General features: G+C 39.5%; 1 protein-coding gene across 4 annotated transcripts in view; it reads left to right on the top strand.

Annotated features, from left to right (window-relative positions):
• LOC119734675 (neuronal-specific septin-3-like) overlaps positions 1-23,239 on the top strand; it is a 41,733-nt gene that overhangs the window by 13,664 nt on the left and 4,830 nt on the right. For 2 of the 4 annotated variants that reach the window (XM_038208202.1, XM_038208201.1), the window contains exons 2-9: positions 532-675; positions 15,899-16,072; positions 17,074-17,211; positions 19,384-19,465; positions 19,890-20,027; positions 20,304-20,421; positions 21,657-21,752; positions 21,919-22,015. In XM_038208202.1, coding sequence (XP_038064130.1) covers positions 15,931-16,072; positions 17,074-17,211; positions 19,384-19,465; positions 19,890-20,027; positions 20,304-20,421; positions 21,657-21,752; positions 21,919-22,015 — 811 coding nt within the window. In that variant the 5' untranslated portion in view covers positions 532-675; positions 15,899-15,930. Of the gene's footprint in view, positions 1-452; positions 676-13,346; positions 13,389-15,898; positions 16,073-17,073; positions 17,212-19,383; positions 19,466-19,889; positions 20,028-20,303; positions 20,422-21,656; positions 21,753-21,918; positions 22,016-23,239 lie in introns of those variants that run through there. The other 2 variants (XM_038208203.1, XM_038208199.1) reach the window with 2 other exon arrangements.

Here is a 23,239-nt window from a genome sequence, read left to right as displayed (position 1 = left end):
GAAAAGAAGTACCATTTTTTTTCTAAGTTAAATCCTGGGGTCTATTTCAGTATTGTATTTCACTTCTATTCATGGAGCTGCAAGGCATAAAATTATGCTAACCACAGAAAAAAAATTGCTTTAATAGTAGGAAGAGCTTTTCATCAAAAATGTTTTTGTGTAATGTATATTTCTACTAACATTTTTCCCGCCTTCAATAGCAAATAAATATGACAAGCAATATTTTCTGGTGAGCAGTTTAATTACAGTAGGCCTCAGAATCTGAAAGTGGGAAATAGTTTAAGAAGCATGTAGACTGTACGTGCAGCATTTGCTGTGGCACACAATTTCCTTGTCAGATTTTGGTCGTGAAATTTCATCGACCTTTTGCAGGATACCGACCACATCCCCCTTCACTTAGCAAACATCCTGAACCGCTATGATTAACACACATAGGTCAGCCATAGTCTGACACAGTCTTTCAAGTCGAGCAAACTCTGTGCAACGAAACACCATTGAAGAATAAACTGTTCTCTTCTGTTGCATTTTCAGCATTGAGGACTGCTTTCCGTGAGGTGGATGAGGAGAAACAAGGCGCTATTGACTCTTCCCTGGTACCCAGTTTAGTTGGTAAACTCTTGGGAAGGCAGGTCACCAGGAATAACAATCTGTTCTTCTACAACACCACCAAGAACGGTAAGGGTTGATGATGATATCAGGATGTGGTGGTCTGTATTACACTACATTACTCAATTCAGTACCATGTTGAAGTCGCAATTCACAACCGTGACATTAATGAAGTCACAACACGCATTGTGAACTTAACAAATGGTAGTTATGGCAGCTTTTTGATATATGTCAGTTTATTAATTTTTAAAGGTACATGTAATGAACACCATATACACACTTCCAAAATACCCATGAAACATCCTATGTGATTGTAAGTAAATAGTAGGATCATGCATCTTGTGAAATCATGGCATGTAGAATGCTGCCATTTTGAGAAAATAGGAATGACTATCATTTTCTTGTGATGGTTTGGACCAAACCATCATGCTTTCAACGGAAACCTGTGCTTTAATGTGACGATAAAGATAAATGCATTTTCACAGTGTTTTTTCCCCAAAAAATATGACATTTCACCTGAGCTGAAATTTTGACAGGATAGTTTTAATAACCTGCTATAGATTTATTGTATTGTTCTACTTTGAACTGGCAAAAACACATATTTTGCAAATGGTGTCCATTAAATTGAAGTTGTCCATAAATTTGGCATGTACAGTTTTTTTTGTATTTTTAAATCATTGCAATGTGGTGACATTGCTAAAGCTAAATTTTTTCATTTTGGAGGCACGTGTTGAAATTCTTAAAGTTTCAGTCACCTTCACAATACGTGTTATCCACAGCATTTGATTTCTTATGGCTGAAAAGTCTGTCTCTTGTCCAAGTTTATTCATAGCCAAATATTGAGATTTCACATTTTTTGATTTGCGATATTGTATTGAGTAGTATCAAAAACGAAGACCCCTGAAACCAAGACCCAAGACCCACTAGAAAACGAAGACCCATTTTCGAGTGGGTTTTCGTTTTCGAGTGGGTCTTTGTTTTCGAGTGGGTCTTCGGTCTTCGGTCTTTGTTTTAGAGGTCTTCGTTTTCGATACTACCTATTGTATTGTGGCATTTTCATATCGTGATTATCATGTCATAAGGGCTATCTATGGTCTTGCCATGTGCCCTTCCCCTATATAGACCTACAAGTTTTTGAAGAGAGGAAAAACTAACGTAAAATACTAGAACTTTACTTATGATCATTTGTTTCGTGTTTGAAATAATAAAATGGCCCAAAATCTGAAGTAGGGTGCATAACAACCAATCCGTTGAAGTTTCATCTTAGTAGATACTGTACATTTTAGAAAACAAAGAAAACATATATGCACAATTTCTTGGGTCTCATAACTGGACTCCGTTGCTAACGCACATAAAGAAAGTGTGCCCGCAGATAAAACAACCTTCAATTAATTTTTCGTCTGACTGATGCCATTTCAGGTGGAATCATTTCGCAGGGTACTGGATCAATTTTTTTCTAATTAAATTGGTAGGTCCTTTTCTGGGTAATTATCAATGCTCCGATGTGCCATTAATAAATACCAAGCACTGAAAATGTGAGGAAATTATGTGGAAATTGTTTTATTCTCTCAATCACAATGTGCAAAACAGATCTACAATGAACCCCCCCCCCCAAAAAAAAATTGTCAAAAAGTATGTTTTATCATTACATTGTATAGACGCTTGGGGAGGGCGTAGCTATAGACCTACAAAACAGCCCCACAGAGGCGATTGCAGGCCTTCAAGTGACCATGAATGTAGACATTTGTTTGATTATTTCAAGAGATTGTCGGGTCAAACCAGTCAACTCTCATTGAGGCAACCCAAAATGCTTGCAAGAGGATCCATCTGTGATATACTGTTGGATTTGTCAGTATACACAAGATGTAAATTCTGCATATAGCATAACAGAATCCATCCCAGTCAACTTGTTTCCTAATATTTACAAACACCAGTTCCATCAGGGATCTGTGAGGGCCTTGACTTAGTATAGATGCTGATGTTGGTAAGCATGCAGTTGTTGACTGTGGAGTTAAAGCCATGGCCATCCATGTTAGTTATTCCATGACTGCGACCCTAGCAGCAGGGACAGTGACTGGGGGTCTCCCACACTCCTGCTAATGTCAGTTGCTGCATGCTGCTTGCTGCTTGCTGCATCACAGGTGGTGTGTTAAAGGGACTACTGCAGAAAAGGACTTTCTCTTTGCCTGTACATACAAATGTATCTACCAGTAGGTTAGTGTAGGCATGGGTATGGATTCTGTGATAGATGTGTTGAACAGTACAGTAAGGTGTAAAGGACTATGGAACATGTCTTACACGTAGGCTGTGTTCAAAGTGGGCCGCCAGAGCTACAGTCATATCTTTTGTCAGGATATTCCAATGTAGTTGTAATTATTAAACTCCAAGACCAAGACAGGAGCCCTAGACAAGAGATTCAGATGCAGCCTTGAGGCGGGTTCATACTCTGCACGAATGTGAATGTTAAGCCAATTTGATGCCACAAAACATTCGCTGCGAAATTTGCCACAGATTCTCATTTGGGTTCACTTCCACGCCGAGTATGTGTACATGAAGGACACAATTGGTTCATGCTCATGGCTTTGACTAGTCCTGTCTGCTTTGAACAGTTGCAGTGCCTCCCCCCCCAAAAAAAAAAAAAGTTGTGTGAGTTGTCTCTCAACATTCTGTCGACACACTACTTGTTAATCCCCCATTCAAAATTGATCTGGTGGTGCAAACACATTCAGCATGAAAGCATTTTGTCGATCACAAATATTGTAAGTAGGTTATGTCACAAGTACTGGTAGATACATGTATTGCCACATTGTTTTGCATGTACATGTAACACCTCTTCTGTAGTTTTGAGTTGTTAATGAATTTATTGCATTCATCTGTTAGGTTTGTTTTCATCCTTCACGTTCCTTTGTCAAGTAGTATTACTTGGTCTTCCTTGAAAACATTATTTGATATGTCCCTTGAAAAGTTTCGGTTTCTCTGACATCAGGCAGCATAAGTATTTAATTGGCGCCCAGCAGTGATGACCGGTATTGGATAACATACAGAGGGGGGTGTACTATTTCTTTGCAGTTAAAGCAATAGACATGTACTCAGAGATGAAGCTTTTCTGATTTATAATCAGAAATCCGACTTTTTCAAATTTATTTCCAAAATGTTGATTTTTCTGATGATCTCTTCCCTGCAAAGTCTTATTTTTAAGATTAAATTTCAACGAATTTGATGAAAACAACACCGCGACATTTGTATTGCGAGCACAATTTTAAACTGTTCTACCAGTTGTCAGTGCACAGATTGTATCCATGGTAGACGCAAATAAGTAAGTCCGGATTGGAGTAGTTTTTAACTGGAAATAAGTTAGCATTATCATGACATGATTGAATACGTACTACAGAGCTTCAAGGCTGTTGCAGGTGGAGTTTGACTGCAATAAAATCCACATGTTGCGCGATATTTGGAGGTTTCAGAATTAGTTGTACAAAATGCAATGCTTTAAAAATTTTGATGATGATGATCTTGAGGATGGCAAAAGAGCATAAGTGATACATTTCACTAGCAGTTGTTGGAAGAAAAAGACATTATTGCCTGATTTTTCCAACGTACGTTCTACTAGTCGGTTGAATCATGGACATAATTGAATGGTGTCAATCATGAATGGTGCTACTGTCTTTCGGAATTTTCCTAGACCTCAAGTAAGAAGTGAACTTTTTTGTTGACGAGTCCGTTACTCTAACCGTAATTTAGGCTTTTCAATTTTTTGAAAGCACTGAACTATTTTCTCATCGTAAAATTTTGTTCGGATCTAATATAAAACAGGAGGCGGTGTCCGGAAATTGGGCATGAAGTGTTTTGTACATATGTACATGTACATTGTACATGTGTAACTGCAGCGCGACGCAGATTAGGCCAGATTCATCTCTCTGTTCTGTAGGAAAATGATGAACATAATTGTGCTGGTGCCAAAGGGCCACTCTAGTGTCCTCATCGTAGATCTCACTGACTGACTGACTGACTGACTGTCACTTGTGTCTTAGACTGGTTGTTGGCTGATGAAGAGAGCCGGGCAGTGCTGTTGTATAGGATTACCCTGTAATGCCCATCAATGTGCTAAATCTGGCCATTGTGTTAACCAGATGCATGAATGAACTGCCAGTGAAAATCCACTCTAAATCAATTGAAAAGAATATTGTGTGCTCTGGGACCAGCTTTACTTAGAGCCGTCCTGAATATTGATCATCAACCAAAGATTGAATAGCTTTTTTGTTGGTTTGAATATTCAACCAAATACGCACATGCACACTTGACTGTGATATTATTTTAATTGTGAAGTTGCTGTGCTTTATTGTCGGATGCCACGGTAAGTTGAAGGTAACTGTTTTCGTCAACGGGGGTTTATTCCCATCCTTTTAGCAGGTAGGCCTACTTATAAAATACTCAAATGTTGAACACTGCAGCGGACCATAATATCGATCACCGCACGCAAACTTTAACCAACGCACTTTGCGTGCAACTTTTATAATCTAAACACCTCTGGACATCCCACAAAAGAATCCACTGAAAATTTACTGTGGGAAGGTAATGCTCTGTTATTTATATGCTCTCCATTTAAGACAAAAGACGATTCAAGAAATGAACCTATAAATCATACATGGATGCTGCTCATGAAACATGCTTCAAGGCTTTTCTTCCCTTTTTTTCTTCTTCATGTACCTGTACCTGCCAGACAAAACAATTCAGAAAACTATACGTTGTTGTACTAACCTCTGTATTTGCCTTGTTGGCTATTGAAACGGATCTACTTTCCAAGTGAAAAGTATTTCTTAGGACTATTTTAGGACAAGGAAGGGGGAAAATAATCCGGGGGGGGGGGGGGTAGGATGTAAAGTGAATCCACATAGTGGGGCTGGCAAGGGACATATTGTTGCACAGCGTTTGAATTAGATAAACAAATTATGAGCAAAACAATACTGCCAAGAAACCAAAAATAACATAAAAAGAAACCTAAATCAATGTTTCTGGAGCATTTGTAACATTTATGATTAAAAGTCCACTTTTTTATGCTTCCAATTACCATTAGTTGCCTCCAAAAATTTTGGAGATCAATTTTATTCTTATATCTCCTACTGTAAACTTGGTGTGGGAACGAAACAAAAGTTTGACAATGGATCTACAGTATGTTAGCTTTGAGACTTTCTTAGAGTTCGTCTTTGTACCACAGCATGAAAAGCTCCCTTGTTGTGGAATAGTAATTGCGTTTTCACAGCCCACTGAAAACAAAAGGAGTGGGGTGAATAACCCCATGGTTGTATAGGCCAATGTGGTTATCATAATACTTGGCTGCACTTCATTATACTGAGTATGACAGGGTTAACTGTTAACTGTTACCTGTTATCACCACAACCCAGATTAGCCTCAATTTACAGCTTAATTGTCTGGATATCATTGTAAACCCAATAATAACAGGATTAAAGGCTTAGTACAGCTGACCCTGCCAATTCTAAAGAACCCCACTTGCTTGTCTGGTAAGGCCCCCCCCCCCAAGAAAAAGTTGAAAGCATAAAATGGACTGCAGAGTCCATTTAAGCAAAATAAACAGGAATGAATCAAAATACCAATATAAGGGCAGCCTAAGGTCAACCTGCGATTTGCTTGCACTATGAGCAGAAAAGTAATGCTCCGGTCACAAAACAGAGAAATCATGTGATTCTCGTGAAACAAGCGGCATTTCAATACAAAATAACACAACCATGCTCACATCACCCATGATGGGACGATGATTCCTCGGTATAGACGTGATCATGTGATGTCTTTGAAATAGCAGTGCATGTGTTGATAACGATCAAACAATCTTACACGGCCATGTCTTACAAGATCTTACATGACCATTTTTGCAGCACACTGATTGGTTACACACTGAAATAAGGTAATCCGGATGGGGGCACAACAGCGGTTTCACACAGGTCAACTGCAATAGATTACCGCCTGTCAGAAATACGTTCCGTCGGTGCAGAAGTTGCAATTTTTCTACTTTTGCGACAGTTGATTTTTTAAAAATGCCAACTGATGCCGATTGTCTTAACATAGTCGCAGTTACACTCAGGTCTGAAAAATCAGTGACTGGTATGTTCCCCACAGTCGTAGCTCAGGCACAGCTTGATCCTGAAAAGTCAGTGGCTGACTGTTCTGTGTCATCGCAAGGTTGACCTGAGGGGGACCTAAGGTTAAGCCATCATTTGGAGAGTGATAAGCTCCAGGAAGTACTTGTATCAAACTTTTGAAAATTGTTGTCAAGTTCATGCTGCATGGACTTCGTCAAGGAACAGTAGATTTTGCTGTGTGGCTTAAGGCATTTCCACACTATCTGATCGCCAAGCTACCCATGTTGACATCAACATGGGTCCACCATAAGCAGAACCATGCCAATCACACCGTGTTTTATATAGGTTGGCTGTAGTTTTTGGATTTTCTAGCCCGGATAAACCTCTCGATCCCAGTCCCGACAAAGGTTGGATTTTACACTGTGAAGAGCGCTGTACCCTTGTAGAATTTAACTGTGTTGAATTCTTGCTCTCGTGAAAGGGGTTCCCAAAATCTCTGTTTTGGATTCTTGCTCTCGTGAAAGGGGTTCTCAAAATCTCTGTGTTGAATTCTTGCTATCTTAAAGGGGTTCCCAAAATCTCTGTGATGAATTCTTGCTCTCGTGAAAGAGGTTCTCAAAATCTCTGTGTTGAATTCTTGCTCTCGTGAAAGGGGTTCCCAAAATCTCTGTGTTGAATTCTTGCTCTCTTGAAAGGAGTTCCCAAAATCTCTGTGTTGGATTCTTGCTCTCGTGAAAGGGGTTCCCAAAATCTCTGTGTTGAATTCTTGCTCTCTTGAAAGGAGTTCCCAAAATCTCTGTGTTGGATTCTTGCTCTCGTGAAAGAGGTTCTCAAAATCTGTGTTGAATTCTTGCTCTCGTGATAGGGGTTCCCAAAATCTCTGTGTTGAATTCTTGCTCTCTTGAAAGGAGTTCCCAAAATCTCTGTGTTGGATTCTTGCTATCGTGAAAGAGGTTCTCAAAATCTCTGTGTTGGATTCTTGCTCTCGTGAAAGGGGCTCCCAAAATCTCTGTGTTGGATTCTTGCTATCGTGAAAGGGATTCCCAAAATCTCTGTGTTGGATTCTTGCTATCGTGAAAGGGGTTTCTGAATTCACTGCGTTGGACCCACATCCATTAATTATGGAGATTTTATGATGTGAGAAGTAGATAGCACTTCATGACCATCCACAAGAACTGCAGTGATGAAGTCACACTGTGTGCATGTGCATGAGTTCACACTACACAAACAGGTACAACTCAATCTCATCTCCATGTAAACTCCAGAATCGGAGTGATTTTTCAACATTTCAGCCAAAATTCTTTTAGATTCCCAGGCCGTCCAAAACTTCCCCTCCCCTTCATTCTCCAGACAAAGTCAGGAACCTGTACAACTCTTCTAAGTAAAACTTGTAATGATTTGCCAGTCAGTCAGACATGCCAATACCCTTCACATGGCATGCATTCCATAAAATGCAAATTGCAGGTAGCAAAGAGCTCCAAATGGGATGAGTCGAAGGGAAGCTACTGTGAGCTCCTACATATAGTAAAGCTTTTGTCTAAAGCCAAATCACATGAGACAATTTTTACAGGCAACTTGTGAGGAGGAACCCAAACGATTGCAAACTGAAGAAATCCCCTGAAGAACAAAGAACACTTTCCAACAGTTTATACCTCAGAACAATACTGGGAATTAATATGTGGCTGCTGTTTTCTTCATGGAGATTACCTGGAATAAGTTGCCTGCATGTAAACTGTCTCTCGTGACACAATCCTTAAATGCAATGCTTGAGAACAAACACCAAACTGACTGTGTGAAAAAGTGACTTGTCCTGAAAATGTATGAATCCAAATCTGAAATAGACTAAATCCCACTTTGGAACAAGTGAAATTAACAGTAAACTCTCTTGCAGGTTGTAAGAAAAACGCAATGCCTGTCATGTTAGCATGCGGGCCTAATGAAGTCCCTTGTATTGCGGGAACCCCCTGGTACCGTATGCCATCAATTTATGAAAGGAATTAAACTCAGATTTGTGATTGGCAGTTGACCATTCATGGTGATATTTGGGTGGTCCAGTATGCCAGTGAGGTGGTATTTATAGCCTTCAGAATCTTGGTTTGAGTTCAGGGCATGCTGTCATGCTGCTCGTGTCCTTGAGCAAGATATTTTGTCACAACTTTTCCTTGTTCACTCCCAGGAACCAACAGGTACTGGTCTTGGTAAAGTTCGCTAACTTGTGCATTTGATTATGTCTCACAGTATGAAAACCAAAGGGAGTTTTAGCGCACTTCTGTCAATTTTGAGAAGAAATCAATGGAAGAAATTTTGCTAGGGCTTGAATGATCTGTGATAAGTGGGCATGTGGAGCCCAGTACCTCAGCTCCTCAAGATCTTTGCACTTACTCAGTTGAGCAGGATGCCCAACTAGCGCCTGTAGCCTCAGATTTTTACTTCAAATTGTGTAAAGTGGTGAATTGTTTCGAGGGGATCCTGGACTGAGGGCATTGTAGATTCACACATCACTAGCACCAGGTCTCCAACACTGACAATTGGATCTCACACAAGACTGGCGGAGGACAAGCAACTGTGCCTACAGTTGCATGAGTTTGTTTCATCTCTTGTGTGTTTCAATAGATCCGTCCAGGTTTCAATAACAGTTTCTTCCTTGGCTTCGGGATTTGTCTTTGGTGTCCCATTGTTAGATGTATAACCTTGTTTGGGTTAGCACAAAGGACTTCTTAACAGTAATCTCACTGTTACAGACTTTTTTGTCGCATCCTGCAAGATTGACTTGACAGGGTCTTGGAATCTAAGTAGACTTGCCGCCAGTCATTATGAAGAGTTTTTGACGGTGTAAATTAATTTGGTCGATAATCTTTGTGTAGCTGTAACGGAAAATGCGAATCCATATAAACCTGTATGACTCCTACATTTAAAACTGTTCCACAAAGATTATTTTTGTAAGTTTAACTCTTTGAACAAGTATGACCAAGAACATTTCATGTATTTGTTTGTTCTTTGATATGGAAGGTTGAATTATCTATGGCAGTTGGGAGATCTGAAGCTATATTTTGCATTAAAGGGGTTATGTACATGTACTCCTTTAAGTGGACTATCGGCTGTTTGTGCATAGAATGTAATTGTGCTTTGCCAAATTTCCGCTTAATTGTAATATTTTTTAATACTAATCAGAACAAATCATCCGAATATAATGTTATACGAGTTGATGTGAACCAAATTGTCCATACGTAGGCCTACATAGTGAGAAAATTGTGGGGGAAAAAAAATCCAAATTACATAGAATTCAGAAAAGGTGAATTAAGAGACATCGCCAGGGGCATGGTTTTGCAAAATAATAAACTTTTTGTTGTAATGAGTGGTTTTATCATAAACTTTTGTTACGAAGCTGTCTGACCTATGAAGTTAACATTTAGGTCATTGCCCCACCATTTTCCTGTTGAGTATTTTCACCGCAGAAAGAGCAGTTACATAGTCATTGTCTTCACACGTCAGATGCATTTGGGCTTTCTGCTCGGGATCACACATTCAGCCCCTCTTCTGCTGTCGGAAGTAATCGATCGGGGCCAGTCTACTGACCAAACTACGCGTGATTGCCCCCTCAGAATTGATTAACCAAACACAATACCTGTCTGTAAACGCTTGTTTTGAGTTTTGAATAAACTTTTTGGTCTTGTCTCCTGTTGGTGCATTGGCCGAATGTGACTGAGGACCTTGGGCTCCTGCTAAACACCCTCCAATCAAGTTTTAGACATGCAATAACAGATGTCAACATATCATCCAGTGTTTTTCTGCTGGCAAGTGCCAGCCATGAAAAGATTGTTTATTTATATTTAGTAGACTTTTCTAAAAGGATTAAACTGGTGGCTTGACTGTCAATCCATTGAAGCCATAAACCTGTGCAGGCTTATGCCAAGGATGGACCATTCCATGCTCCATGGATGGACCAACACTGTCGCATTCAATCAGTCACGTACACTGCAAGCAGGATTTAAAATTCTGTACTTGGATTCACTGTGCCTAGCAGAAAAAACGTGCTGTCGAAGGCCACCTGGTTTTTCACCCCCTCTCCCTCCCTCCCCTCCCCCCCCCCCCCCCCACAAAAAAGTGAATTGACAATTTAACCCGAACCAGTCCAATGAATCCAAATTTTGAATCGTAGTAGTACTGTGTACTTTACTCATACTCCTGCTTGGGTACTTTTGACTACCTCTATAGGCTCTGTGCACAAGTACCCACGCAGCGGTAAGAAATGGAGAGTTGGGGGAGACCACTGGGAGAGACATTTGAACGAATTGCCAAAGACCCCTGATGCTCATGCGAAGACGCTATGTGGCTATGTGACCATTTAGATTATAAAGTAGTCACTCCTACATTGTGCTATAACCCATACACACATGCAGTGTGTCCTGTCCGCTAGGCTCCTGAAAGTGGTGAAAAAGTGCTCTCTTTTTCGCGCACGGATCCCATAGACTAATTTGGCGAGCAAACTTACCAGCCACTTACAATGTATACTGAGGTAGAAGCATCTTGACATTTTTATGTCAGAAGCATCTTGACATTTTTATGTCAGATGCACATTTCACATCAAAATGTCAAGATGTCAGTTAAGTGAAATAACCACACAAAAGGTGATTTAACGAACAACTTTTTCCAAGCCGCATCCCGTATACGTACTATTTCTAATGGTCCCCAATCTCATGTAAATTTGAGGTGCGTGCACATTTTAGTATCCATATTGGTGGAGCATTAAGAATGTGCCTACAGCTGGTGAGTAGGTTCCACCACAGTAATGGCATCTTATTTAGAAGACATGTATTTTTGCTCCTAGATCCTACTCTTAAAGCTTTTTGATTTCAGATGTAATATTAATTAAAGAGCGCACACACCCTTTCTTAGAATATTTGCTGTATCCTAAAACATACCCACATTGAGCAAATATAATATTAGTAATCCCACGAGCGCGAGTGGATCACAGAATAATGTAGTGTATTCATGTTGCATGTAGTGCGTCTGTGTCCCATATGCCATGAGGCATAACTTTGTTATCCTCCGTGCGCTCGTGCTTCATGAGCATGAGTGGTGTAACAAATTTATCTTCAAGCAAACTTTGACGTACAGTAAAGTTGGAACGAGCATGCTGCACACGAATTTTTCAGCAGTTATCCTATTACACGTGTGTGCAGCAGGAATGGCGCTCATCTTGGGAAAGTGCAATACGCGCAGTACGGTATGGGATAATGTAGCATAGTTGTTGCCATGAATTGATAATCAGGATCAAGGATTGAAGTTTGCTTGAAAATAATTAAGAATGTCCTGTCAAGAAAGAACTACATGAAGACTAAATTATCTTTTGCTGTTTAAGGAGAGCAGCAATGCTGAACAAAAGCTTGTACCATGTGCATAATTACATCCCCCATATTGTACATAGTATGTATGCGAGTATGGAACAAAGAGTTACTACTATGCAAAGCTTAAATGATTTGCACATATGAAGCAAAATAATACCCATGTTTTAATACTGATGACCAGCATCATGTCTACAAGATGTGGAATGCAGCTCCCCAAGCACATCAAAATGTCAGTCTGGAGACTATGTAAATCCCAAGATGCAGTCAAATTTAACTCTCACGCCTCAGTCTTCAAAAGTCAGCTTCTTTTACCTAAAAATAGCATCTATGACTCACTATCATTGTGAAAATCCGAGATGATTTTTCTTCTGTAATACCTATAGTAGACAATTTGTCGAACAAAATCTTTCCTCGACAACTGCCCCTTTAAACTGAGGCGACCGGCAAATCTGTCTGTTAAAGTGTCTGGGACAATTTCCTCATGATGGCTCCTTACTTCCAATAACCCTCACTTTCAGTTTCAGTTATATGTGAGGTGTGGGATTCCCTTACATGTAGTTCACCTTATCCTTAACATAAACCAAATGAAAAATATGACAGGTTTTAGGATGCAAGTTGTGGGACGACGACTTTTAAGTTCTGGACGTTTGTTTGCCTGTATATTGTCAGTGCAAACATTTCATTGAGGTAAAAATACATGCATTACATTGCATTTTAAATAGGTTACCATAGGCAACTAGTATTGGGTCACCTGGTTGGATTTAATGTCTCTCTTGGCAACTGGGCTTGTGGTAAATTTGCACACTGAAACACCCCTGGAAAACTAGCTGTGATAGTGAGGTTAAGGCTGTTATCGTCAAACAAGCTTGATTCCTCGATCCTGATTGATCAATCCATGGCAACAACAATGTGATATTATCCTATACCATGGTCCGTATCACACTCTGTGTATCGCCCTATTCTAAGACGCGTGCACCATGTAATAAGATCTGTAATAAAACCACTGAAACTTATGTGTACAGCGTGCCTGTTCTTTACTGTGTGTCAAGTTTGCTTGAAGATAAATTCATTACTCCACTCACGCTTTATAACTACCGGTAATAATATAAGGACTTTGTTTAGATTCAGCAATTTCTACAGTGAAAGATATTGTCTTGTCTATGTTTGCTTTCTTTTGTGAGTCTGAATATAATGGCATGAATCATTGTAATAATGGTGGTTACAGACCCATTTTCCCTTCCAAATTAGTAAGCTTTTGCTGTTTCTAAACAGGGTCTTTATGTTCATTTGGTCCATCTGATCAAAAAGCATTGGATGGTGGAATCACTCAAACATCTTTGTAAGTAAAAGAGACTGTAAATTGAAATCTGACCCTTTACACTGTCTACTAATTGTCACTATAATTGATTCTGTGAAATTTTTGTTTAATAAATGCTTTCATATTAAAAAAATGCATTCACTTATGTTTGAATATACATTTTGTACTGACCATTTAATTTGCCCGGAATTTCCCGGAAGTTTTTTCTCATTTATATTCATACATACATCCACTAATGAAGTAAATTGTCCTTTTTGTTTCGCATTCCCAAGGAGAGCATCTAAGAATGATATGTTGCATGTGAAAGTTTCGTGAATGTTAATTTATCTGTATTCATAATATATATACCAAACTTTTCAGTATTGAGTTTTGCCCTTCACCAATCACATTTCTTGCACTGTATACTCAGTGTTGTCCGAGGGCTTGCAAAAAAAAATCCCAAGCTTACTTGGTTGGGACTCGAACCCATGGCCTCCTGCTTGCTTGTGCTCATGTCTTATCACTCAACCACCGAGCTTGCGAGAGTTGGTTGGCTGGTTCCAATCTGATGTAGCAGCGTGTACCGCAACCAATCACTGCCCTTAAAACTTATAACTAGTCTTCACCTCGGCCACTCTGCAAGTGAGGTGGCTTCGCTCCCTGTCGCCCACGTCGCAGGGGAGTCTCCCGCTTCGTGGGTGAACACCGATCAATTCGCACGCTGATCAGCTCGTGAAGACCCACACACCCTTTACGCTTTGTAAGATTCGAAGCATCCTATCAACTAGAATGTGTAAAAAAAATTGCGAAGTTAAATGGAATATACAACATTTGCTTTTGCATGTAATTTTCAGAAATGGATGGATTTGGGGGTTAGTATTTTATAGCAAATATTGTGACACTGACTTGTTTGAAGTTTTGGGTTCGTATAGATGCTGGAAAAACCAAGAAAAACAATCATGTTCTTGTACCCGGTAGTCTGGTTCCCCAACCCCACTTAAGATAAAACGGAGCAATTTGTAGACGTCGGGGAATTGTTAAGGTCAGGGAATCAGTCTAGCTGGCTTGTACCCGTTCACAGGTGTGTAACCGCTGGCGAAGAAAATGCGGACTAACTAAATATGATAAATTGGAAGCAGTATTTGAAAAAAAACCCAGTTTTTTCGCAACGCTGGCGGGCCGACCAGCATTGGAAATTGATACAAAAATAACACTTTTCTTGAAAATGTCAGCACACCAGGTGCCATGATTTTACAGGATGCTTTAGATTGTCATCCCTAATAGTCGAGTAAGGTATTTCGTGATAATTTGGTAGTTTTGTTTTTTGATGTTTGCAAATGTTGTATATTCCTTTAAGGTTAGAAATCACGTCTGTATAATAAAGTTGAATAATCTTATACCAGTGATTTTGCATTTTGAAGAGGAAAACAGATAGAATTAACATCAACAGTTTGCTCCAGAAGCAACTTCTATTCTTTGCTTGCTGAAGAGATAAGTGAAACACATAACAACTGAAACAAGTGAAAAACAAATGGGAATTGACATTTTTAAAACGGAGTATCACTGGCCCTACAAATCCGAAGTTCTTTTTAAAATACGTTGACTGTAATTTAATGATATTTTTTAAAGCAAAAGTTAATTAAGTATTCACAGTCCACTTCCATTAATATTCATATAACTAAATAATTATACATGAACATTGTGCAGCTTCATTCTGTAAAAAAATTGTTATAAAAACATTCAAATAGGACATGCATGTTCCATTTATATTTTACGTTAATAAATTGATCTATACTCTTTTATGTTGTTACTTTCAGATCAGAATTTTGTTCAGTAATTTTACAGTTTTTGATTCTCGTATTTACACAACTTGTAGCGGGGTATAAATAACAAAAGCTTACCGGTTCATAAAACAACTTTGCTTGTAAAATTAGCTTTCAATTTTGCAAATTTCATCGGCTCAACTGATGATCACAGAAGCAAAACGCTCTAAAAATAATTTTATCAACTTGTTTTCATTCTCTTACTACTATGTCGCAATCCCCATGCTGTTCAATAAATAAATTTGTTTTCTTTTAATATATTTTCAACTTGTATGTATTATTCCAACAAAAAAACCTAAAAACTTAATTTTTTCCCTCTATTTGTTTGACGTCTGCAGCCCTCTGAAAAAAAGGGTTTTTTTGGCACAAAGAGATATAATTTTCAAGCAGACTGGCTCCTGGATCATACTTTATCAATGCTGATTGTGGGGCGGGAACCAGCCTACTCCAAAAGAACGGAATTATTGTGGGAGTTAAAAATTTGAAATTGTAAATTAATAATTCAATAGTTAAATATGGGCCAATTTTAGGGGGAGTATCAAAAGTGAATCATTTGTGTGTTGCTAGAAAAACAGCAATTTAGAAAAGGAATCTATTTGTCAGGAAAATAGCACGGGGAATGCAACTTTGAATATTGGCTGGATCAAGATTATGGGTTTTTTCCATATCTTTCATGAATATTCATGACCATTGTTTCTTTCCATTTTCTATTTTATTCCTTGTATCCAGGTGTGGTGAAGTTTTCAGACTTTGTAGCGATTATGTCAGAGGCTATGGCGGAGACCACCAACTGGGGCCGCCTACAGACGGAGGTCAAAGGTTACGTGGGCATTGACACCATACAGGAGCAGATTAGGAAGAAGGCCCTCAAGAGGGGGTTTGAGTTTAACGTCATGGTCGTAGGTAAGCACCACTGATCGTACAAAATCTGAACAGGTCATTGGCTGTTCAAAGTGACATCCCCGTCTGCTATATAACCACGTTCATAACATTGTAATTGTAAATACATGTGGGTCATTCTATAAATTTAGGGTCCAAAGTGTGACATTTTTCCTGTCCCTGTTACCTTGGTACTTTGTAAATTGCCTGAGTATCAAGTATGACTTCAGACAACTATTTATTTGTTGGGTAGGAAGTTTGCTATCCGTTATGACTCTAGGAGGACAACTGCATTAAGAGTGCATCGGAAGTAAGAAATCAATAGATGTCAGATGTAACAGGGACAGGAGAAATGTGTACCCTAAATTTATTAAAGCGACTATATGTTTCATTTTTATTTGTACGTATACCCTTATTGTACGGACGGTATCCAAAAACAAAAATTACAGAAATTTTTCTCTGGAAATAAGCGTATGGCATCAGTTGATTGTACACTGTGCAATGGCCAATGAGCTATCCAAAATGTTTACTTGGGGATCAGACATACATGTCAGCAAATGACACCCTCTCCTCAAAAGAGCCCTCTTAATTTTGAACTCCAAATTATTTGTTTGATTAGCTGATGGTTGATCTGGAGTGTACCTTTTGTACCGTACTAAAAATTCATTTAATTTATAAAGGCAGGACCATTCAGCTGTTATGTTTTGGATTGACTGTGAGCATAGGCATCACACATAGGTACAATTACTTCGATACGTGGGAATTTTGAACAATGAAAGAATTAGCGCAGTGCTAAAGGTTGGTTTTGAGTGGTTTTGGGCAGTACAGGGCAGTAACAGACAGTGCAGCTTTGGGTGGTAGACCTACAGGAATGACTGGCTTAAGTGTGTTTAACACGCCAACAGAAACTACATATAGATGTTAATGTTTAATGTCAAATCTATCAACCGGACTTGTGAAAATATAACAAATAGTTAAGTCTGACTCTTTCTTGATCTGTCGTTATTAATTGTGGTTAACTGCAGGTTCCAGCGGTCTAGGCAAGTCCACATTAGTCAACACACTCTTCAAGGCAAAGGTCAGCCGGAGGTCATGCATGCAGTCGGAGAAGGATCCTGCGCTCATCATTCCAAAGACTGTGGAAGTGCAGTCAATTAGTCATGGTAACGAACTAGTGCTGGTATTAATTACTGATTTCAGTATACTGACTGGACAATGTACACATGTACGCACCCACCTACATGCGCAGAGAACGAGGCCCACGCGGAGTCACTTTTGAATGGCCTTCAATTAGTCTGAACACAGGCTCAAAGTGGCGGATTATTGCGGATAGCCATCTAAAGTCTGATACTGGCCAGTGCCTCAATTTCAGGTTGACACATGACATAGGGGTCAACCTTATTTAAATATCTACCTGTACGCACGTACCCATTGGGCGCTGCGTTAAGCGTGATGCATGAGTGTGCAGGAGAAGTAGGCCAATAAAACTATAGGGGAGGTCAGCACAGCAAAAGCACGTAGCGGCAAATAAGATAGCAGAAGCCAAGGCCGTTGCCTGTCCATGTCCTCTGTGGTTTTGAATGCCATTTGTAGGGAATTTTCAAAATGAAAACCAAGCTACATGGGAAAACAAAACAGATTTCACATTGATGTGCATTTTAACGCGCAACAAATGATGCTCGCGTAATTTGCAGTTTATGCTGTAAAGGTATAAAACCCTTCAGACAACTTCCGAGATTTTAAGTTTGGGGTTGGGTTTGTTTTACGGGTACCGGGTACTCGTGTTTTACTTTAATAGGTTACCCCTTTCCCATACTAACTGTATATGCACACCACTAGCTTGTCAGCTATGAATATAATCAAGTGTGTAATTCTTAGTCAGCATGTTGTAACTGACCATTTCCTGGTAATAAGACAAGCTTCCTTTGCTTATCTTAAATGAGCCCTAGTTTCTAAGTGACCAACCTGCACAACAGGTGCTAAACTACAATTCCGAAAGGTCATGATCTTTGTAACTTTTAGGAATGCAAGTGTGGACTCCGTGCGTAAACGTTAGATGGTGCTTTTTAACCAACTTGAGAGCTCCAGTAGGGGACACGCACACAATGTGCCTACACGTATGGCGCAAAGTATGCATGACGAACGTACACACATATGCGCGAGCATCAGGCACCGTTTGAAACAAAACGACCAAGAATTGAGAGATTAATTGTTTTGAAAAATATGTGTAAAAAGTCACAGGCCTATTGTTTTTTCCCCAATCATAGAAAGGATTAAATGAGGTAGCACAATCTGTGCTGAGCTGTCTTATGCATATTTATATTTTCAAATTTATTCACTAAACTAAGAATGTATTTTACAGTTAAAGAACCCCCCCCCCCATAAAAAAAAACCCCGGACGATTGACAGAGAGTGAGTCTGTACCCGATTTCAAGAAGCTCTATGACTCTTGCAACTAACACGTTGCAACTTGCAACACATCGTATGATCCATTTCACAAAACTTACGATGTATTAAACGTGTCGTAAGTTCCTTGATAACGGCTTAAACCCTGTCGCAAGTTACGACGCGTCTAGTGGTCATCGCAAAATAAGAAGCGTTCTTTTCTGAGCCAGTTTTATGCGATAAAAATGAAAGAAACGAGACTATAATACCGAAGCAATGTGTGTGAAATTGTAAATGGAATATGCAGCAAAGAAAATATAAATTAGCCTGGAATTTGCAGTTGAAATTTCAACATAGCTAACAGTCCACGTCGAGCTTGTTTTCCTTTAAGACTGCATCATACATCCACCATTTTGTTTTACATTTTAAACCTTTTTGAGAGGAGATCAGACGACTCTTTACTGAATATCAGATGACTATTTACTGTACATTGAATAAATACATATAACAGTCACGGTGTTGTGCTGTAAATACACCTACGCACGTCACACTAACAACATGTTTTGTGAAATGTAGCGCAGGATGCATTGCAGCTGCGACACATCGTAGGGATACAACATGTCGCTGCACTATGATGTTTCGTAATTTACGATGAGTTTCATGAAATCAGGTGCTGTTCTCTTTGACATTGGGTTGACTCTCATCATCTGATGTTTCATTAGATAACATTTTGTGTGGATGTTTCATTAGATAACATTTTGTGTGAGGTCTGGGAAAAGGTCTCAACTACAACACAGCTTATAGGTCAAAGTGTTTCCTGCTTTCAACAAGTCTGCCTTTGATTCAGCTGTGCAATGGGTATGAACATATGCACTAAAAGTCAAGTTTGCTCACTGCTTTATCCTTCCAGTGTTTTGATTTCTTTTGGGCTTTCTTGTTTGATTTTGCAGTAATTGAAGAAAATGGTGTGAGGCTGAAGTTGACAGTCACAGACACGCCCGGCTTTGGTGATCATATTAACAATGAAAACTGGTAGGTTTGTTGGTCACTGATGTTCTGTTTAGAGATAATGTCGCAAGCCAATATGGCTGTTCGGTTTCCTTGGCATGAAACAACCGAGAATATTTCTGTTCGTCAGGAGTTGATGCCAGTCTATCGCAGCTTACTCCCAAGCTAATACCGGTACCATTTATATGCCTGGGTGGGGGTAAAGTGGCTTGCCCAAGGACACATATATGGCCATTGGCAGGATTTGAGCCCCTGATGCTCTTATCGCGAGTCATAATCGCTACCCACTATATACCAATGTGCTCCATATCACAGATTTTTATCAAATGATGATTTGAAAAAATCACTCGACTACACTGAAGAATAGAAAGAGTTGTCCGTACCAAATTCAATTATGGAATGACGTTTCGAATTTCAATAACATTTTTTTCTAATGTTTTTTTTCCAGTTGGCTGCCAATCTTAGAATACATTAATGAGCAATATGAGAAGTACCTGTCAGAAGAAATCAACGTCAGCCGGAAAAAGCAGATTCCAGACTCCAGAGTTCATGTGTGTCTGTACTTCATTGCTCCAACGGGCCATGGGTAAGGTTTAGTGGCTAATGAAAACTTTTTGCCTGAAATGCACAAGATCGAAGTGTGGTTTTGAGAACTGGCCGGCTGCACAACTAATCTTAGATTAACTTACCCTGTACAGCACACTAGAAGAAAAATTACCACCAAAGGAATCTTTCACCAGTGAAAGTAAATTCAATACTATATGCTAATTTTTTGTTGGATTCAACATGGTCCTGGTCAGTGATTGAAATGTGATGATCTTTCACTGAATTCCCTGAAAGCTTGTATTCTCTTTGCTTGCAGCCTGAAACCACTGGACATTGAGTTCATGAAGAGGTTGGACAAAGTGGTCAACGTAGTGCCCATCATTGCCAAGGCTGACACGCTGACCATTGAGGAGAGAGAACACTTCAAAGCCAGGGTGAGATTTACAAATACGTAACTAATTTAAATTGGTCTTCCGTCTTTGATACTAACCAGAAGAGCAAATTCTTGGGGGGACCAACAACTTGAGAAAGTGTTGTATTCAAGTCCATCCCAAGTCCTAACAAATCCTCACAAGTCCATCGGAAGTCCTCTCGAGTCCTGTCAAGTCCTCACAAGTCATCACAAGTCCTCATAAGTCATCACAAGTCCATCCCAAGTCTTCCAAAGCCTCTCAAGTCCTCACAAGTCCTCTTAAGTCCTCACAAGTCGTATTTAAGTCTTCACAAGTCCTCACGCGTCCTCACACGTCCTCACAAGTCCTCACAAGTCCATCTCTAGTCCTCACAAGTCCTCACAATTCCTCTCACATACTCACAAGTCCTCACAAATCCTCCCAAGTCCTCACAATTCCTCTCACATACTCACAAGTCCTCACAAATCCTCCCAAGTCCTCCCACGTCCTCCCAAGACCTCAAGTCCTCCCAAATCCTCCCAAGTCCCCACAAGTCTTCACAAGTCCTCACAAGTTATCCAGTCCTAAGTCAAGTTACAAACTATTCAAATGCACAGTGACAAAGGTTTTCCTTTGTAATTGTCCATCCCTTGTTACTTGTATCGAGACTTGTAAATTGACTTGTGATCAGACATGTCATTAACTTGTAATGGACTCAACTACAAAACTGGTTCAGAAATTCAAAGGGGGAGGGATGGACATCATCTGTCAAAGAGTAGCATTTGTAAAACACACATGTATGTATACATTCATGTACATATCCATTCATCCATTGTGGATGAACAGTAGGAACAATATTTAGGTTAAAGAAACTTATTACTTATGAAAATGTAAGTAAGAGGTTTTTAGTTGTTTTTTTTTTAAATCTTTATGCACTTCAGTGTAATTAGAACATACTGCAATGTATCATATATTTTTTTGGAGGGGGGGGGGGGGTGTGTGGAGATGTCATTGGTTCCCCCTCCATTGGCAGCATATGTCCCCCACCTCATATCCCCCGGAATTCTTCGCCCAAGTTAGGTTGAATCTGCAGGGATGCTTAAATGGTCAACTTGCTATTTTAAAGCTAAAGAAAAAAAAGGGCCAATTTCAGGGAAGTATAATCGGAATTTCATTGAAAGTACCAGTAGGCATTTATTTCCCAGCAAAATACATGTCACAAGGTCTGATAAAGCATTTTTGTTTGAATGGCAATTAAAATTTGATTCCGTCATCAGATAAAGCAAGCTTTGAACGAGGCTGACATATCGACGTACCCAATGAAAGAACTTGAAACAGACGAAGAAGACGATAACATCAACACACGCATCAGGGTGAGTCACAGTCAGTAGCAATTTTCCTGATCGCCAATCTGTCCTGTGCCAGGGTTAATTAAAATCCACTCAAAATCACTGGCTATTATTAATTTTTTTTACCCAAGAGGGTCAGGGTACTGCTGGGATTAAAGTTTTCACATTTGTGGTATGGTTTGGTTATCAGGACCAGATGCCATTTGCCGTGGTTGGCAGTGACAAGTCCCACCAGGTGGACGGCAAGGAAGTGCTCGGACGGCTGACAAATTGGGGACTCATAGAAGGTAAGAACCACTCAGGCCAGGCCAGGCTCTGATCACATCTGGGCCCCTGAAAACTTGATGTAGTATGTTCATTAAAGCTATAGTCCATCATTTGTAATCAGTGCATTTTGTTCGTTTGAAGCAACAAAAGTGTTCAAAATCTAATGAAAGATACTGAACAACTTACTTGATGAAGTTTCAGCTCAGCTTCAGCTTCATATTCCGAGAAAAACAGCATTCTAGGATCTCAATTTAAAATCAAAAGTTGCTAAATCATGTTTCGAATTGTTTTGAATTGCAGCTTTACGCGATGTTGCGCACTGATCCAACGAATTATAGCAACCGCGCGCGTCGTTCCAATGCTTGTGTGCGCTGCGCCGAAAAACAAAACGAACAACTAATTTAAATTTTCCTACGGTGCTTCTTAAGAAGCACCGTTGGAAATGCCTTCTTTCGTTGATTTCTTCAAAATGAGAGCTTGCCAGAAAGGATAATTTCACAGGGAGTTTAGTCCCCTTACTATCTTTCAACCAGTATGTTTTTCAACAATAATTACGCCGGTTACTTTTTTGGATAGCTGCAAATGATGGACTCGGGCTTTAAGCATTAAAGGCTCTTCAGCCAGAGACAAATCTGAAGAGGGAAACGAAGCCAACGATTCGAAAAATTAAACAGAAAGATTGACATTGGACATTGACATAACATTTGCAAACATCAAAAAACAAAACTACCAAATTATTGTTATAATAACTCACTTGACCTTAAGTGAATAATAGCCTCAAGCATCCTGTGAAATCGTGGCACCTGTGTGCTGTCATTTTCAAGAAAACTGGAATTTTTGAATCATTACCAACAATGGTTATGGTTGGCCGAGCATTGTTGGATAAAAACTGACTTTTTTCAAACACTGCCCCCAATTTACCGAATTTAGCTTGTCCGCATTTGGTTTGCAATCAGTTACACATCTGTGAATGGGTGCAAGCCAGCTAGTCTGGTTCCCTGACCTGACAATGCCCTGATGTCTATAAATTTCTCTGTTTCGTCTGAAGTAAGGTCAGGGAACCAGACCAAGAACAGCCTTTTTTGCTTGGTTTTTCCAGCATCTGTGAACACAAAATTTATAACGGTTCAAAGTAACAATATTTGTGATGCAATCAAGCTACATGAGTCGTTTGTCGACCCTGGTCAAAAAAGTGTTATTACAGATTTGAAAAGAGCACAATCTCAGCATTACTACTGTGAAAA

Source organism: Patiria miniata, unplaced genomic scaffold (genome assembly GCF_015706575.1).
Source record: "Patiria miniata isolate m_02_andy unplaced genomic scaffold, ASM1570657v1 HiC_scaffold_28, whole genome shotgun sequence".
Lineage (NCBI taxonomy): Eukaryota > Metazoa > Echinodermata > Asteroidea > Valvatida > Asterinidae > Patiria > Patiria miniata.
Note: the sequence above shows the minus strand (reverse complement) of the source record. Positions and strands in the feature narration are given on the sequence as shown.